At 49.2% G+C, this 18,948-nt stretch overlaps 1 protein-coding gene across 45 annotated transcripts in view; it reads right to left on the bottom strand.

The window, feature by feature from the left end:
* The window catches only part of Tcf7l2 (transcription factor 7 like 2), a 186,084-nt gene that overhangs the window by 51,845 nt on the left and 115,291 nt on the right, over positions 1-18,948 (bottom strand). For 6 of the 45 annotated variants that reach the window (XM_075974450.1, XM_075974454.1, XM_075974455.1 and 3 more), the window contains exon 6: positions 15,804-15,947. The exons of 37 other annotated variants lie outside the window; for them this stretch is intronic. In XM_075974450.1, coding sequence (XP_075830565.1) covers positions 15,804-15,947 — 144 coding nt within the window. The remainder of the gene's footprint in view (positions 1-15,803; positions 15,948-18,948) is intronic. 2 more of the 45 variants (XM_075974428.1, XM_075974457.1) reach the window with 1 other exon arrangement.

Genomic DNA, 18,948 nt, shown 5'->3' with positions numbered 1-18,948 from the left:
CAACTCTAAATTAGGTAAAATATATAGAAGCTCTGGGGTCGAGAGCCCACAATTAGAATCTACTTTGCCTTCACTGTAATTTTGAGGCAGCCAAGCCTGTCAGAAAAAGCACTTGTGAAGCCAATGAAGTATGTAAGTTTAAAACACGCTTCCTGCCATGCCGAGTATAAATACATAGAGCCAACTAAACACTGATTAAATGCTTGATAAATGCAAGATGCAAGAATTTATACCTAAAGACACTCTTACTAGAATATGGAATCATAAAAGAAGGAAGGGAAGAGGAGGAGGCGTCGGAGGGGGGTGGAAAACAAAAGGCGAGATCTCAGTATTGAAATTAAAAATTTTTTAAATACAGCTCCTAAACCCCACCTCTTTAAACATCATTATTTCTAGAGAGATGGGCTCACGAAACAGGCGTGAGAACCTACAAGAGCGCCTGAATGGTCATCATCATCTAAAGACACCTAGACGCGGACACTGCAGCGATCCAGAAGAACTGACATTTCTAATAGCAGGGCTTCTCACAGTTAGAGGAAGAAGGCAAGAATTACCATGCTTGTTAAAAACAGGGGCAAAGCAAATGTGTTTAGTGTTTCCTGACATCTCTTCACTGGCTTCAGTTGGCTGAAGCATAAGCCACACGGCCGGCTTCTACGATGGTTTGTCAACATCTTCAAGCGAGAACCATTTGGAAAAGATCTTCTTTCCTATACATTTAGTCTGAACCGTGGTTTAGTCATAATGTTAAAACAATCAGTGAGTCAGGCTGAACACCATGATGAGTGCCCCTGCAATAAGTCGCTTACTCAGGAGCTGAAACGGGAGTTCCAGCTGACAGTCCTTAAGCCCTATGTGACCCTCTGCAAGGAAAGTAAAATACAGGATCACCTTTCCTAAGCATGTAGTTGAAATCTTATAGCACCCCCAGGACATTAACCCCACTACTGTCCCTATTTTACAGAAACCAATACCGAGGTGGCCAAGAATATACCTCCAAGCCTGTAAGTTAACCTAAGTGAAGGCTCGGGGTTTGAACTCAAGAACTTCCTGGCTGCTTGTGCTCCCTAACCCTTACATCTACCTTCCTGGGAGTCATCACTAGGTAACAGAGGGTCGCAGCGGAAAACGTCCATGTGGCAATTCTAAAGCTGCACAATATTCCTACTCTACTGAACACACCGTGTTAGTGTTGGCAGGGGTTGCAGCGGTTTCCTTCACTAACCGAAGGGACAGTTGGCAGGTATGGTGCTGCAATTAATACAGATAAACCATCAATAGCCTATCCGCCTTTTGATTTTTAAATAAACAAAGGCCAAATGCTGCAATTAAGATCAGAAGTGCCTCAGAAGGCCATATGGCCAGAGGAAAGCAGAATGAAGCTGCCACCAGCAAGAACGGGGGAGTTTTCTTATTCCTAAGGTGGAAGAATGATTTTTAACAAACGTTTCCCCCTTGATGCCTGAAGTGATCTCCCTGCAGAAAGGATGGCTGAGAATCAAAGAAAAAAAGAAGACCCTGTGACCCTGGGTGTAAGAAATACCATATACAACCTCTAGGGGGCGCAGCGCAGCATGTCCTGTCTAAGAAGACCCTGCGAGGCCTTTCTGATGGAGGGTGGGGTTAGGGGACAATTCAAACCTACAAATGCTGGGCAGTTAGCACAGTGGCTGGGCACACTGATGCCTGGGGGTCCCCAGAGTCTACTCCTTAATACGTGGAAAACAATGACATCTCTATACCCACAATGGCTTCAGTGTGAGCCCCTCCACCCACAATGGCCCCATTCAATCCCCCACCATGAGCAATTGCCCCAAGTTTAACAGCCTGTGTTAGGGGGGCACCGGGCACAAAAGGAGGTGTTTCCAGGTTCAGTGAACATTTTACATCCATTCATCAGGGAAGGGACAAAAGCGATTCCTCACTTCACCTCAGTCAGGGCATCTATCCCGCCAAAGAGCAACCTTTCAGTGATGGGGGCAGGGACCGCGCTGTTTAAGCATGGCTGTGCAAACATGCTTCTGGATTATTTTTGCCTCCAACTAAAGACATCTGCATAAAAATGGGAATCTTTTGTCCCATAAGGAGGACCAAGAGGGACCTTTTGGGGGGAGGAGGGAGAAAAGGAGTAAAAGGCGCCCAAATAAAGACCGAGAAGGTCGGAGACCGGAGGCTAAATTACACTCTGGAATCTTTTATTAGGAAAGTGGGCCACATTTTTTTTTACTTTACATTTTTATTGGGGTTCACTGCGACTTTTATTGCGGAATCTGGTGTTGACTTTGTATGCCGGTTTAATTACTGAGGACCCTGCCAGCCACACTTGGCCAACACAGGCTCCTATAGGAAGCATTTCCCAGGACCTGAAAGCCTGACTCTCCTTCCTAATCGCAAACGGAATACCTTGGTGTCTTGACTCCATCAGTCAACAGTCAGCGTTGTACTCTTTGATTAATGAGGCCTCAACTTAGTTAGCCAGCTACTTAAGTCACTTTGGGGACAGCCATGGTGCTACAAAGTGCTAATATTTGAAACAGTATAAGCCATCCTTCGCTCTCAGAGCGACACCCACCCCTTCAGCCTGCCAAGCTGGATCGCTGGTATAGCTCGTAGGACTCAGTCTGCTCCCAAGCAGCTCTTCAAGCTCTGGCAAGCAGGGCCCGGCTGACATTCTGGGCCCAGGGAACATTACGTAATGAGGGCTTCGCTTTCTTCACGGGCCACCAGTCAAAACAAACTTTCTGAACTCAAACCAGGGCATCAGCTTGCTTCCTGGTTACACGACATGAGACACTAACAGCAGAATGGACTTCTTAGCAAAGCTGGAAACATCTCACTTGGTCGACAGCATCACGGTTACCTTGGTGATCTCCATCCTACTTCCTATACGTAATGCAGGGATGAAAGCTGTTTTCAGAGGGTCTCTTTTCCACATTCCTGAGCTGGTAATAAAATCCCAGAAAGCAACACCCTAGAAGAATTCCCAAGCACCAGTCCTCGGGGAAAGAAGGCAGCACAAACACACAAATATACATCTCTCTTATAAATGGTTAGGATGTGGTCTGTAGCCTCAAAGTCATAGCAACGCTCCTGCCTCAGCCTCCGGAATGCTGGTGGGAGACACTATGTGTGACTTGTCTTGCTAAGTGTTGCTAAAAGGCTCGTCGTTGCTTGAAGGATTCCTAGTATTCTTTATGCATAAGTTCTAGGTCCCTGCTTCCTAGCTGTCTCTCAGCAGAGATGACTGCATTCATCCCTCGTCACCACTGAAAGCCTCCTGACGGGCCCAGCAGCATCCAGGGTATGAGAAAAGTCATGATTTCAAGAGGGAAATAAGTGAACCCCTGGCGGACACTCTGGGTCCCACACACGCATCCAAGGAGCTTCCACTTTGGCACAGGACATCAATGCTGCTGAACAGGGTGCAACTCTGTCATCAGTCAGGAGTGGCATGATGGGAAGGGAAAACCATGGGGGCCTATTTCTGTCCTGGGCTCCTTTATCGCCCGGCAATGTGGCTTTGGAGTCTTACAGCGGTCTTCTGTACCTGGGCCTCAGTTTCCAAAGTGCAGGAAGTGGCGAGACCAAGTAGGCGGGTATTGTTAATCTCCTCTGAACAATTCCGGGGTTCTGCAGCAGACTTCTTCCAACCCACCAGCTACTGCGAACAAATTAAAACTACTCTGGCTGGGGTTAGTTACTCTGGAGCCTGTACTGTGTGCTTTTGGATTTTTAGGTCACTCTGATAAGACCATTTCCTTGTCTGAGTTATTTTATTGCTTTTCCCTAGGAGTCCAGGCCCGACAAATCTTGAAGCCCACTTGCACATAAACCTGAGCTGTCAGGTGACATTCAATTGACCATCATCTCGCTGGCATCTGTCTACGCACAGGAAGGACAGGCCTCATCTCCCTGAAGGATCTTTCGTCCTGGAGACAACCTTTTCAAGTAAATGAGGACGGCCATTACGAAACCTATGACTAAAATCTCAGGCAGCTCGCTCTCATCTGAACAGGTCGCTTCTTACGTCACTTCTGCTCTCTAAGAGTGTCTGAGGCCCGACTGCTCAGAAGCTAAGGCCAGTCACCACCCAGTGGGTCTGTTTCTGACAGGCAGGTATGCACCCTGGATCGATATGGGCTAAGAGGGGAGGAGCAAAGGCTTGGTGCTAAAGAGGCAAGGATGGAAATGCAGCCTAAAACTGCGAGATTGGGGAGGTGGCTCAGCAAGACTTGGGCAAAAAGAGCCACAGTCACTGCAGAAGTTCAGAGTTGGAGAAGCCGAGAAACGGACCTCACGGTATCCAGGCTCGGTTCAGAATCACAGCTCTGACAATTCCAGAAGCTTGGGAGGTGAATTTGCCCACTCGTTTCAATGCGGCTTTCCCTGACAGCTTCACAACTGAGGCTATTCACACTGAGTCTATTCACACTGAGACCATTCACACAGGTAAAGGCTCTGACTACGGATAGAGCTCAAGACTCCTAGAAGCTGACGGAGGAATTCGTTCAGGTGATCCCCTCAGAGAAGAACGGGTCTCAGTGTGAGCTAACTACTAACTACTCAGCCCATGACTTTGAGCTGGAAGTAGAAAGGTCCCTTCTGTTCTCATCCCTTCTCTTCAGATAGACCGGTACCAGCACTGGAGGACCTTCTGTGAATTGGAGTCCAGTTCTCCTGGGGCTGCAATCCCTGTCACAGACACATGCCCAAACTGGGGAGGAGGTCCAGTCTAGACAAGCAGGACTTGAAGATCACGGGTACCCTTTGTCCCCATGTGCCCCACACCTTCCAATGTGTCTACTCCTCATCTGCCAAGCTCAAACAGTACTGTTCTGTGTGCCTAAGAATCTGGTCAGGGAACCAGGCCCCCAGTCACCCAAAGTTACAAACCATATAGGTGGATGCCTAAACTCTGGGAACAGCCAGGAAAGAAGCCAGGTATTGCCAAGATACTCCAGACCAACTTTAATAGGGACTTTGGCATGTGTATTTGTAAATCATCTGCAAGACCATCAGGGAGCTTTGTCTTTTGACCTACAATTATAGGGTCAGTATGTAACACCAAGGAACACAACCCTCGGGACGGGGGGGGGGGGGATTACTCTTAATACTGTGACCTAAAAGGAAACAGAACCACGAGGCTGGGAGATGGAGTGAGTGGTGTCTAAGACCTCCCCACCCCCCCACCACACCCCTGTCTATTGATACCCTCCCTAGTATCCAGATGAAAACTATTAAGTTCAGGCATTGCTCCACAAGGGACCTTGGCCTCTGGCTATGAGAAGAATAGCATCAAAAAATTGCTTGCCAACAAAGCACAAACTTAAACAAGTCAGGATGACAGGAGGAGGCCACCCCACAGGAGTCGTCCCAGATGGAAATCAAAGCAATGTGGCTCAGAGTGCCACAGGGGCCCAGGGCCCTCAAGTGGGATGTCCCTCCACTCCCTGCAGCAAGTCCTCCATCCCCCCAGGAGGATGAGGAAGTCAGTCATCCCTCTGCCCATGTGACCACTTAGAAGAACAGAAGGAAGCATGGGCAAAGGGTGTCCGGTGGATGGCATGTCTGGCTTGGCAGAGAGACTCAGCTCAGACTCTGGCCACTGTCAGCCCTAAGAAGGGTGGGTGAATGGAGCCATAAATGTTCACAGACCCTGGGCTGCTTTACAAGCAATGGTGGTGACTGACCACACAAGCACAACCCTAAGGAACCTGCCTCAGTGATTCAGTCCATACAATGGGACAAGGTGCTGCCGTGCCAAGACCTCCTCCTCTTCGCTCTCCTCATGGGCCACCACCGTGAGCACTGGAGCACAGCCCTGTGAGGACCACACACTGTGCAAATACGGGCTTTGCGCTCTCAATGCTCACACCCACAGAGAAGGCATACCATTAGTAAGTACAGAAAAATGTGGGTTTCCTCCCAGAGTCAGCTTGGGCATTAGACTCCCTTCCTTCATAAGCCATGAACCTCAACAGGTAACAAAGGAGTCACACTGAGGACCCCACTCCCACACCTGTCCAGTGCTCTCTCTCAAAACCGCTCTCAGCCTTCCACCAAGTGGCCTTGTTTTTTTCCCCCTTTCTCTCTTAATTTGTGGGGAGCTAAGCAATTTTTTTACTGTGGGTGGTAACAAGAGTCAAACTGTTTCTAATTATTTAAAAAACAAAACCACACACACAAAACAAAACAAAACTGGATGCTGCCAACTGCTGAGAGACTCGGAACAACTTCCGGCTCAGAGACTGTTCTCCCAGCCTCCTGTCCCAACCATCCTCAGCCAGGGCGTCTGGAGAGCATGTGCTGCTCCGCTTACAGCTTCCGTGTTGCAGGGCAGAAGGGTCCTGGCAGAGGGAGGTGGGCACCCTGTCTTGGAAAACATCTGAAGCCCCAGGCTTTCAATCCCCAGGTCCCAATTACTCTCAGAAGAACTGGGGATGAATCATTAAAAAAATAAAATAAAAACTGTGTTAGTTTCCTTCTTGTTAAAGTAAACAGCTGCTACTGACTGGGAGGACTGAGTGAGAATTATACAGAAACAGACTTTAAACAAAGCCTGGGGTATAGAATAAGCGTGCAGTAAATGTTAGTCATTACTTTATTTATACACAAAGTTAGAAGGGAATATTTGTGCCCTGGGGGAGCCAGAAGGGGGAAGCAAGAATATGTGTGAATAGAGCTCTGTCTACAGGACGGCTGCTCACGGATATTTAAGAGGTGGGATCTTGTTATGTCCCCCATGCTGGCTTTGAACTCTGTGAGTTCAAGTGGTCCTTCCCATTTGAGCTTCCAAGTAGCTGGGACTACAGTCACATGCCACCCAGCTCAAGATGGAAGATGTCCAAAGGAGAATAGGGAGTATTGATATCAAACCCTACCAGGTCCTACAAGGGATGAGGACCAATGAAAGAATACAGACTTATGTCAGTTTCCACACATCACCTGCTAACTCAACTCTCTTGGCAAACGAAGGCAGGAACAGGAAATTCCCCAGGTTCTATAAGGTAAACTTGGTCACTCCGCCAGTTCCTCGCGAGGTCAAGGTGAACTCAGAGTCCTGACCCATGTTCTCAATTACCCGTAAAGCAGACCCCTCCAGCCACCGCCAGGGACCAAGACCACATAAGGCTCTCTTATTAAGGGCGCCCTTTCACAAGGGCCTGCATGAATTATAACCTTATTGGAGTAGGCGGGGTAGCACACACCTGTGCTCCCAGCATGAAGGAGCTGAGGCAGGGGGATCTTAAGTGTGAAGCCAACCTAACCAACATAACTTGCATAAAACGTCAGGTCTTTATTACTAAATTCAAATAACACGCAGTTGCTTTTAATGGGAAGAAAATCCACTGAGAAAATACCCAACTCAAAGAGTCAAGAGGAAGAAAGGAAAGGGAGAAGGCAGGGCTCTCTTTCTTTGCTATGGCCGACTTGGAGCTGGGGTTCCTATTCCACATTCCCCAGAAATCCAGTAGAGCCTCCGCTAACCATGTCCACTTGTGACTCACTTGTCAATCACGGCCAGAGGGTGGCAGCGGTTTCAGCTGCAGCCGGTCATTTTTGTTAACGGAACACGAGGCTTGCAGCTGGGAGGATGAGAGGATCTTTTGCTGCGTTTTCTAAAGCAAATATTTAGTGCTTTTATCTTTCCGTGCCCTGACATGTGATCTGTCATCCAAATGGAGGGGGAGGTGGCGCTTCTCATGTGGGTGTTTATAGAAATGACGTCACATTTCCAAACCCCTGACGTCAGTCAGACAAATGGCAACCTCTCTCAGTGCACCTCTGGTAATTTTGTGCTCCGCTTTCCACAGACAGGTGAGAATCAAGACAGAACAGATCGTCACACCTGGTTTCTTACAGTGCCCACATCAACCCGGGACTGCTGGGTTCGGCCCTTGCCAGGCAGCCATCTGTTTTGTTTTGTGATTTATTTTAAATGGTGTTCATTCTCCCTTCTGAAAGGTCCCCCTACCCCCAGCAACCTGCTGCCTTTCTTTGCTCATCAGTACCCGTCCTTCTCCGTGACTAGAACTCATGAGAGCTTTGAGACCCTCGCACGCTCCGGGAGACTGCAGGCTGTGGTGCGAAAGCTGAGCGGCGTGTACTGAAGATGCTTATTGCGTCTTTCCCTGCTTCTAAAGGGGTTTGAAGAAACAGGAAAGCCACAACTTGTTCTGGACGCCCTCCTTCTCCTCCCCTCCAGTTTCTGCTTCCTGCCTGGGTCACCGCTCATACTTCTCATTTGGCTGCAATGGCGGGTCTCCAAGTAATTACAAAGCAGGAATTAGATTGCACGAGCATGCACATGTGCGGCCGCTTTCACCTTCCCTAGCCAAATGCAGCGTCTTCGGTTCACTCGAGTGTGACACCCTGAGCAGATGACTTTTCAGGTCACCTCTCATCATTTCCCAAGAGGACAACGCAGAGATAGGCTCCCCTCCTTCCGCTCCTCCCTTAGAAAGCACAACCTCCAAACAGCTGGGGCAACAACAGCTAAGTCTCCCCAGGCACGGACAGGCGTGTTGGAGAACCTGCATCTCCCAACTCTTCCCTTCTTCCAGCTAAGGCGACAAGTGAGAGAGCCTGAGAGAAGCAGGTTTAGATCAACAGATCCACTCTAAGACACCATGCCCAAATACTGGCCATCTATCCCGGCATGGGCAAATCACAGGTAATTCAACAGAAAATATCCCAAAGACCCTTTCATTTCACCCTGCTGCCTCTTATGGATAGCGATAACATGTCGCCATCACCAATGCCACCTGAGTTCTCCCAAGTCCATAAGGTGGCAGAAGGCACTCTAGTGTGCAGGCCAGAACATCTCTCAGGGAAATGCAGTAACGGCCAGTGGAGACGAGCTGATAACTAAGAAGCCAAAAGCCAAAGCAAGTGTGCCCTCTGTGTGTCCAAGAATGCCTAGAGATGGGGAGGAGAAGAAACTGACATCTTCTCAAGGAGGGAGGGAGGGAGGGAGGAAAAAGAAGAAAATTTTATTGTTGGTATATGTAAATATATGTAATAATTTCCTAATCCTATATCCCAAAAGACACTTTGTCTTTCAACTTCAAATCAAGTGTGCACAGAGAGGGGGAAATAGGAAGAAGACAGACAGCTGCAGGAGGTCCAATCAAGCCAGCCCACAGAGAGGGAGACCCAGGGGAACCGGATTTGGGAATATTTTGCAGTCCAAACAGGGCAGGGTCCTAGGGGTCAGGCCCCCATTCTTCTTGGGTGCAAGCATATTCTACATCCGAAGGCCCACAAGCCAACCCCAGGCACTGCTCCCTCCCTAGAGGAAGGACAGGAAATGGCTCCTTTAGAGTCACCATGCTTCCTAAGTCATCCTCCCAAAGGACACCCACCTTTCCCAGCGGTTCTCAGGAAAGTGACATGAAGACTGTCCAAGGGACAGTCACACAACTGGACCCCCCTACAGATGGTTACAACTTGGTCTGTTTTCTAGTCAGGGACTTTCTCATTTCTCTGGGGACAAGAAGACTTCTCACCTCTTACACAAAACCCCAGCTCAACACAGGCCTTCCAGGGTCCTGGTGGACAGAAGGCAGACCAGAAACACCGTGACTGGGGGCCTCCAGGACCCCTCCCGAACCCGCCTAGCAGAACACATGTACCATCAAGTCGCCTCCCACCAAACCCGCTTCTCTCAACACGAGACACTAGCACCAAGGACAGGGTTTCTTGGTGGGGCCTACAGGTCTGTCGGCCAAGTGCCCAGCATGGCTGAGTAGTGAGGGGACTGGGTCAGCACGTGTCCTTTGGCCACCCCAGTTCTTCCTGCTTCTCAAGTCTCATTTCGTCTGTCTCCAATGTCTTCACTTTTTACTTCCCTGCATTCCTTCTGAAAGGAATTGGCATTTTCAAGACAGAAGCTTCTGAGCACACACACACACACATACACACACACAGGCACACACACGTGAGAGCGCACACACACGCACATGCACACACATATGCACACACACGAGCACATGCACACACACACACACACATACAGGCACACACACATGAGAGAGCACACACACGAGCACATGCACACACACATGCACACACACGAGCACATGCACACACACATGCACACACATATGCACACACACGCATACATGCACACACACATACACATATGCACGCACACATGCACACACGTGCGAGCATGCACTCACATGCACACACACGCACACCTCCAGAGAAAGGCTTTGCTCTCCTGTGGCAGTGGCCATGAAGGGTGACAGTGATCATACGTTGTATGACACCACAGACATAGGGACAGGCAGATGTATGCTCAGACAAACACACACCCAAGTGGGTTGGAACAGAACTATATAAACTTTGGCTGTATGAGAGTCACCTCATCCTCATTCTCAGCCCGAGCAGAGGTGACCAGCGGTGGATCAGGACAGGGTAACCAAAACTTGATCCTGATTTCATCAAGGGTCATGTGACTTCTACCACACTACCCCCAAACTGAGAGTGTATGGCCATGTGGGGGTAATGACTCAGTTAGGTTCTTTGAGCCCAAGCCTCAGGACTTGAATTCAAATCCTCAGCTGCATAGAAAAGTCCATCGTTGCAGTATACACAGGGGATGTCCTGATGCTCACTACCCAGAATGTCTGGTCACGCAGTGAGCTCCAGGTTCAGTGAGAGACCCTCAAACACAAGGTGGCGAGCCTCTGGAAAGGTTCCCGTGGATGATGGCAGGCTTCTTCACACACATGTACAGACATACAAGTGCACACACGCTCCAGCAGGTATACACGCCTCCCCCCCCACACACACACACACCTCACTTCTTTTTTAAAAGCAAACAGACTTGAAATGGCCTTTCAGAAACAAGGCAGAGGAAGGAAGGTTTGTGTGAAGGACAGAGGATGAGCAAGCTTCTTTTATAGGTTCTTGCTAAACCAGTAGCTGAGACAATAAATGCCTTTCAAATGAGGCTCACAGGACACAGGAGGTGGGGTGTGACACCAAGAGCTTTCGCTCCGCAGTGACACCCTTAATATACAAGAAAGTCTCATTCCAGAGTAGGCATGGTTCCCCTCTCTGTCCAAGTCCAAATGTCTGCTTCTCTGACATCACTAAAGAGGCTGACACAGAACCAGACATACAACATGGGCAGTGGGGGAGCTGGAGGGAGGGAGACTGGCACATGACGTTAGAGCCCAGGTACTGTTTTTATTGGGGGGGGGGTGAAGAATGGGGGTCTTGTGCTGATTTACACTTTCTTTTGGTACAACCTAGCCCATGAAAAACCAGTCAGTCTTTCACCTCAAAGAATTATAAAAGAGGAAGCCCAATGCCACCCACAGAGGCCTGAGTCTTCTATATCAATGACCTCTGTCAGGGATGTGGAGGAAATACATGACTAGCTCAGAAGAGGGAAACTGAGGCAGACACTGTGTTGAGAGTCAAAGGCTGTCCTGTCAGCAGGATAAGCTGGACCCCCCATGGCTTCACACAAGGCAAAGAACCAGCCATTTTCCACAGGTGAATCCCTCAGATCACTGTCCCACACACAGGGACTTCTGGTCCCATATACCAGCTCACAGGGTAGGAGACAAGTGTCCAAGGCGACAGTAATATCCATGGTGACATGGTCTTTTCAGTCTAAGGAATGATAGAGGACATGGGACAGCCCTCTTCTGTGGGCAGTGAGTACCAGAGGGTGGAGGGGGACGTCACCACATTCCCATACACTAGGATGTGACCTCACTGAGGTGTGAGAAACACTTGGGTGGGACTTCAGAGTGACAGAGGACCATGCACTTAGCCTAGAAGGCCACAGTGACAAGACTAAGTATAGATGGGAGGAGATGGGTGGTCCGTGTCTGTACAGAAGGATCCTGGGTTGTATAAGGAAACCAAGGCTCGTACATTGGGGGGGTCGTTATAAACCATCGCAGAATCTGCCTCTCCAGGATTTTCAACAGACACCCTCTGCCGAGTGCCTACAGCAGGGAAACACAGAGCAGAGCCTCGTTTCATTGGGAGCAATGGCAAGCGGTCCCCACTTCTAGCATGGACAGCCAGGAGAAAGTAAAAGTCCTCCCCACATTTAGGAGTCACAAAACACGGGGGGAACATACACAACATGAGTCCACCTGTGACTTTTGGAGCTCAGCTTTGGAACACTGGAAGTTCATCCCAATTCAAACTTTGCCTTTAGGGGGTGCATTTGACATTGTTACTCAGGCTGCTTCTAATAAGAGGGCAGACCATGCTTCTATTTGGGGGAGGGAGACTAGATGAATGCTTGCTAACCTGGAGTTATAGCAGTTAAATCAGCACACACACACACACACACACACACACACACACACACACACACACAGAGCATCCCCCCTAATACACAGCCCTATACAGCTGAACACTGAAGAACTCGGGAAATGAAGTAATATCTTTATTAGTTTTAAATGACGAATAAGCAAAACTGAAGCCAGTCATGAACCATGCTTTTCAGAAATCTGACTTATAAGAAGCCACAGACTTATAGGATGTGGTCTAATAAACCTAAGAGAAGTTTCATTTCCTCTCTCCAACTGGTCAACTCCCTGTCTCTACGCTGGCTTCGCAGACGGAGCGAAGCTGTCTTTCCCCCTTCCATTGCAGGTCACGAGGCTGAAGAATAAGGGAATCCCTCACTTGGCCCTTTTTGAAAATGCAACCTAAAAATGAAGTCAAAACAGGTTCAATGCTAGTCAGGGGGTAAGTCAGCCCAAAAGAATAAACACTGGAGAGGCAGAGCGAGAGGGAGCTTACTAGTCCCTGGCACCGACTGGGAAAGCTTCTGTGAACCCCCGAAGAGGAAGGAAATGGGGAATGAGAGAAGACTTCTGACAAAGAGCTATTTGCAAAGGTTGTTTGCCTGTATTTCAGAGGCCGCAGCGACAGTGACTAAGCAGTTACAGGAAAGCCCTCTTATCTGAGGGCAGTTGTGCGGGGTCACACCCTATCCCTGTGGCTCCTCGCAGCCCCAGGGCAGTGTGCTGTGTGGCCGGCTCTAACGTGGACACGAATAGCTAACTAGAAAGAAGTGACTCATGTCTGCCCAGGTGGGTATTGACTTTCTTAGTCATATTTACTCAACCGGTCTATCTACTGAATTCCCTGGAGGAAGAGATGGCAGAACAACAAGGCAGAGGGGAGGAGGACAATGGTTATTAATTGGAGACGATGGGAAAGATCTTCTGACCGGGACATTTACTCCACTTCCCGAGAGCGCAGGGTGGCAACAGGATCAAATGCACCCTCCTTCCGGAAAATGGAGGAAATACTGGACCATGAACAACAGCACGTCCCGTCATTAGCAGTGTTTTACGGCACGGGTTCTCTGGCTTGGGATCTTAAGCAGCTCCATGGCTTTGGCTCAGGTTACCCCTATTTGCAGAAGGGGTGTGTGCAGCGCTGCCTCTTAAGGCTGCTGTCAGGGTCCAAAGAGTTAATACAGTAGTACAGTTCTTTACAGTAGTGCCCGGACCGCAGGAAGTCTGTGAGACATGTCAAAGGATCTCCCTCGGTACCCAGCGGAGCAAGCCTGGCCCGTATTCTATTACCGGGCTTTTTACACATCCAAACATTGCATCAAGGAGGAGCGAGAGCCTTGCCAACAGAGGTGACAGACTCGGGACTTACTGCTTGCTGACTGCCAATCATCTAGTTCCCTAGAGCCATTTCTAGAATGCTCACACCACAGGTCAGGATTTTCACACTCCACCAAAATTCCTGAAGTAGCAGGTACTAGCAATGTTAAGCATGATTTTCCATGCGGGACAGAAAGCAAGGGAGGAAAGTGTGCAGGGCACATAGCCAAGCAGACCATCAGTGACCAGTCCATCAAAATGATGCTCAGGCAGGCATGTGGGATCTGCTGTTTGTGCTTGCAATCTCACACATACTGGCTTTTTACACTGCCTATCTACAGGATAGAGAAACTGAGGCAGAGAACAGTTTGGTAACTTGCTCATTCTCGGCACCTTCGTGCCTGGCCTATTCACAATCTGTGGGTTTATCCTTCACCTGGAAACATGTTTTTTTGTTTTTTGTTTTTCTGTACTAGGGACAAACAGAAGAAATGTTCAAGGTCACTGGCGCCAGGGTTCTAATCGGCTCCTGCAAATCTCAAGCTACAAGGAAGACAGCCAGTCTTTCTGTTTCTATTTCCTTGTACCAAAACAGGCACCTGGTTCTCCTTTATCTCTGTCCCGACTCTGACCAAAGGTTAATGAGCTACCTTTTGCCGGGCCCAGTGGGCTAGCCTTATCTGCCAGGCCTGGTGGGATAGCCTTATCCTTGAGAGTCAGAATGGGCTGCTTTCCTTAGGAGAAGCTGACCAGGCAGGATCTGCTAAGATCACAACCACTGCAGAGTGGAGGCCTCAGCGCCCTGCCACACAGAACCGGCTGAACACACACACTCACACACACGCACCAGGTAGTCAGAGGGTAAGTACAGCCCATAGTGGGCATGTCAAAGGCAAGAGAGCAGGAGAGGGTCAAAGCCTCAGAACACCTGTCTGTTCTAGCGCCACCTGGACTAAGAGTAAGGTTAGAGCACGGGAATTCCAAGGACACAGACGTAGGATCTTGCTAGCACATGGTCTGGCAAAGGAAAACATCCCCTGCCGTGACATCAGGTGAGGGGAGAGTGCAAAACCATGTCAGTGAGACCCCAACATCAGTGAACATGAACGGCTCAAGAAACTTGTCAAAAACAAGACAATCTACAGGTCGTGCGAGGGTCTGGGTGATGTGCCTTCTACATGTTTTTCTATATCTCTCTGGTTCTCCTAAATGGCTGTCTACTGTTTCTTAAGAAGAACAAGGGTTTTTAACATGATCTCTTCCACTGTTTCCCTCTCTAGAGGCAAGACATATATGCGCGTGCTCCCTATCTCTCCAGGTGCCCATTCTGCCCACTAGAGAAACTTGCTTTCTCACCCGGCACCATCGAGCATATAGCATAAGCTCAGCACCTAGTAGGGACACAACGTGGGTTTTTAAAGTCTCCACTAATTGGCTCGTGAATATTCATGAAAACCAAAACATCATCTTCTATCTAAATCTAAGAGTTACTTTAAATTTTTTTTGAAAGTCTGCATTGATGTTTGCTTTCCTGAAGATAAAAGAATGTTCTGGAAGTTCTTTATTCTTGGGACAACTAATTTGAAGAGAGCTGTCACTCCGGAGCCCAGAGTCGTGTGGGGTATTGACATCGCATTGAATTATTTAAAGGAAATTAACAATGCTTCCTGTCCTTGGAGAACAGCATCTGTGAGCAGGCATTGGGCTGTGCCTGCCTCTGCCAGCCAGGGACCTTGCAGGGTGGGGGGCAGTTCTCAGCACCCTGAATTTGAAAAGAAAATCTATACTATAGACAACTAATTGCTAGTAGCAATGGCAAAGTTGAGGTGACAGCTTCCCTTCCAGCGGGAGTCATAAGGAACGCCAGGAAATGACTTCCCAGATTCAAGTCTGATGGAATACTGCACATTCTTGCGTGTGATGCTGGGTCACGTGGCCTTTACGAGGCAGCTGGGCATCACGTATCCTCCCTAGCACCGCCTCCACCCTCTTCTTGTAAAGTGGTGATTTAACGGCTATGACTTCCCTATCAGTGGTCAGCAGCCAGACATCATGGCACCTGAAATGAAAGGGACCCAAGGAGGATTCAGGGATGGAGGTGGATGCATGGGCCCTGCCCTCGCGGGAGGTAAACTTTGGATGGGTGGCTTCGTTTCAGGGCTGGCTCATCTCATACCGTCATTCTGCTCCGAGACCTACCTCCAGACACCAGGGCTCCCCAACCTTTTGTAAGGAGTGGCTGCTTTTCATGTCCCTGAAGACTTGCGTGCTGACAGTGAAGTCTGAGGGGGGGTAGAAGTGCTCACAGGCATGTCCCTGAGTGCAGCAAGGGAGGGGGCTCTGCTGCCAGGAAGAAAGGGGAACAGAGTGAGGCGTGGCCGGGAGAGACTCCCCAAGGCACACACAGCAGCCCCAGCCTGGCTCACCACCTAACCCACGTTTTCCTAGGTGCCCCACAACCACGGGAGCCCAGAACTCTCCACGCCTCCCTGCCATGCAGCTGGGGTCCCTGAGAGACCTCTCGAACACAGCTTCCTCAAGCGGCCTTCCTGCCATGATCTTTTTCCACTGTGCCCAGCCCTAACCGCATCCATCCCCTGATGTACACGGACAGTTGCTCCTTCCTCTAAGCAACCAGCCACCTGGCTGAGCCTTCCCTCTTAACTTACCTTGCTGCAGCTTCTATTTGGATAAATTTTGTGGGTTTGCCGGTGTTTGCACCTTGTAATCATACATACTTTCTATGTGTGTATACCTTGCCGTCATACACTCTCATGTATGACTGTACTCCCTGAGCTGTTGAGGCTCCTGTCTTAACACCCCTTTGTTCTCTTAGACTACAGCTTCCTAAGAGAAGCCACAATAACACCATCTGGGACCCCTCTATAGATCAGGACCCCCATGTGTTCAGGAAAGTGTGCTGAAGCCAAGTCTACTCAGTAGGCATCTGGTCCCAAAAGCTGCCTTCCCCATCCAGGCCCCTAGACAAGGTTGTGCTGACTGCTCCATTAACTCCTACAACCAGCACACAGGCTAAGAGTGCTCTGCCTAGTTCACAGAGGAGGAAACCGACTCAGAGACGTTAAGGAGCGTGCCCAAGGTCACACAGCTAGAGGGACAGTATGGACTGTGTGTAGTCTTCTCCAGCAAATGGCCGCTGTGTAGACCCACAATTCCTGGTCAGAAGTTTGTTACAGCCCCATTTACCAGGTAGAAAATTTGGAGATAGAATTGCAGGGTGTGAAGACGGGCTCCCTGAAAGGAACAAATGCCTTTCCACTCGCTTCATGTTGTTGGGTGGTTGGCTAGTGCTCCTGGGGGCTGAACCCAGGGTCTTGTACAGGCTATGCATGAGCTCTGCCCCGGAGCTGTGACCCAGCATGGGAAGGAGAGAGGGAGGGAAGGAGAGAGAGAAGGAGGGAGGGAGGGAGAGAGGGAGGGAGATTCTATCTTTTTATATTCATTGCAAAAGATGGACTGAGTAAACTTGTCCAGCCCAGATGACTACAGATAATTCTGGAAGACAAATCAATAAAAATAAAGACTGGGAGCCACAACCCTGGAGCAGCTTCTGAGGCTGTCACAATGCCATCTATCCATGTGCGCTGGGCTGCTTCGGGGTATTGCAACCACTCACAGGGAAACTCAGCTCCCCAGGTGACAAAGGGCAATCAACTGCTGGCCGCTGGAGACCTTTCCAGGAAGAGCAGCCAAGGGCCAGCAGCAGCGTGGCTTGCTATCACAGAGCTGTCTTGGGTCCATCTGGGAAGCAAGGCCTCCACGGCGCTCACTGATAAATAGAGCGATCACAAGATGAGTGAGCTAGCTCGGACCAGCTTTAGAGTGGAGGTGACTGTGCCTAGCTCTGTCTACAACCCTGACTCGCCTGAGTGCTGTCTTCAAGGGCAGTACCAGGAACTATCCAGCTTTATCTGGAAGGAGCCCAGCAGTGTGAGGGCTTAATGCTTATCTCCTTACTTCGCTGACTAACAAAGCAAAAAGCACGAAAAAGCAAGTCTCTCAGGGGCAAGTGGCTGGAGAAGGGAGCTTGGCAAAGAAACACTAGAGCCATCTGAAGAGCTAGGGCTGCCTTCAAGTACATTGTCTCCGTCACCATCCATGGACGCTTCCCTGCCACCTATCCTCTTAGAGGGCTCTCTCTCTCTCTCTCTCTCTCTCTCTCTCTCTCTCTCTCTCTCTCTCTCTCTCTCTCTCTCTCTCCAAACACACACACACACAGCACTCTATAACCATAGATATCTTTCCTTCTATGCTTAGGAGCCAGGGAATCTCAGAGTCAAACTCGGTGGTCATAGCCCCTCTCTTCAAGGAGCCAACAGCTTTGAACTTGTAGGATTCAACTTATCCCCACTTTATCTAATGTCTTTAAGATATTCATTCATAATATTTTCATAGAATAGAGTGAGTTTTATAAACTCCTTAACAGCTTGAGAACAGGGGGCTGGAGAGATGGCTCAGTGGTTAAGAGCATTGCCTGCTCTTCCAAAGGTCCTGAGTTCAATTCCCAGCAACCACATGGTGGCTCACATCCATCTGTAATGAGGTCTGGTGCCCTCTTCTGGTCTGCAGGCATATACACAAACAGAATGTTGTATACATAATAAGTAAATAAATAAATTTTAAAAAAAGCAAAAAAAAAGCTTGAGAACATGGAAGTGTTCGAAAACTCTGGGCATCCACAGGAATCTAGGGAAGGGAGGGTCTTTGCAGCGGAGGTGCAGGAAGCTCAAGCAGGGGACTAAGAACGATGAATCAGCAGTTTCTGTGTTTTGTGCTTCATGGCCTTTCCCGGCTTTTCCAGTAATAAAATCTTAAATTATTTAGGAGACACTAACCTGAGTCCATGAAGCTGTTAGCTTAGGTAGAGTGCATTGCTCCCCCAGCTTGAGGCCTGGGCAGGTGTACTCAATGTGTGCCCACCCTGCACACTGCAATCCCTTACCCCAGCTGCCCACTGGAAACCACAGCACAGACATTAAGGGGCAAAGATAAGATCTCTCTGGACTTGAATAAGCTTCTCTGCAAGGAAGTCAGCTCGGAGGATGGCAGAGCAAAGGCTCCTGGAAAACATTCTGAAACACAGACAACTGGACCCAGCCACTGAGCTGTCTCCTTCCCCTGGACTTTTCGGTTATAGATCCGCATGCTCCTTTTCTCAGGCTAGCTTGCTTTAGGGATGAAGAGAGAGGAAGAGATCTGGGAGGAGAGCGCTCTGGTCATCGTAGCCTGAGCTCAGGAATTGTCCATCAGCAGGTGGTAAAGTAGAAGAGGAATAGGAATACTCTGTAGGAAAGGAAGCGAAGGCCTGTGAGCTCCCTGCTGC

Source organism: Microtus pennsylvanicus, chromosome 5, assembly GCF_037038515.1.
Source record: "Microtus pennsylvanicus isolate mMicPen1 chromosome 5, mMicPen1.hap1, whole genome shotgun sequence".
Lineage (NCBI taxonomy): Eukaryota > Metazoa > Chordata > Mammalia > Rodentia > Cricetidae > Microtus > Microtus pennsylvanicus.
This window is presented reverse-complemented; position numbering and strand designations above follow the sequence as displayed.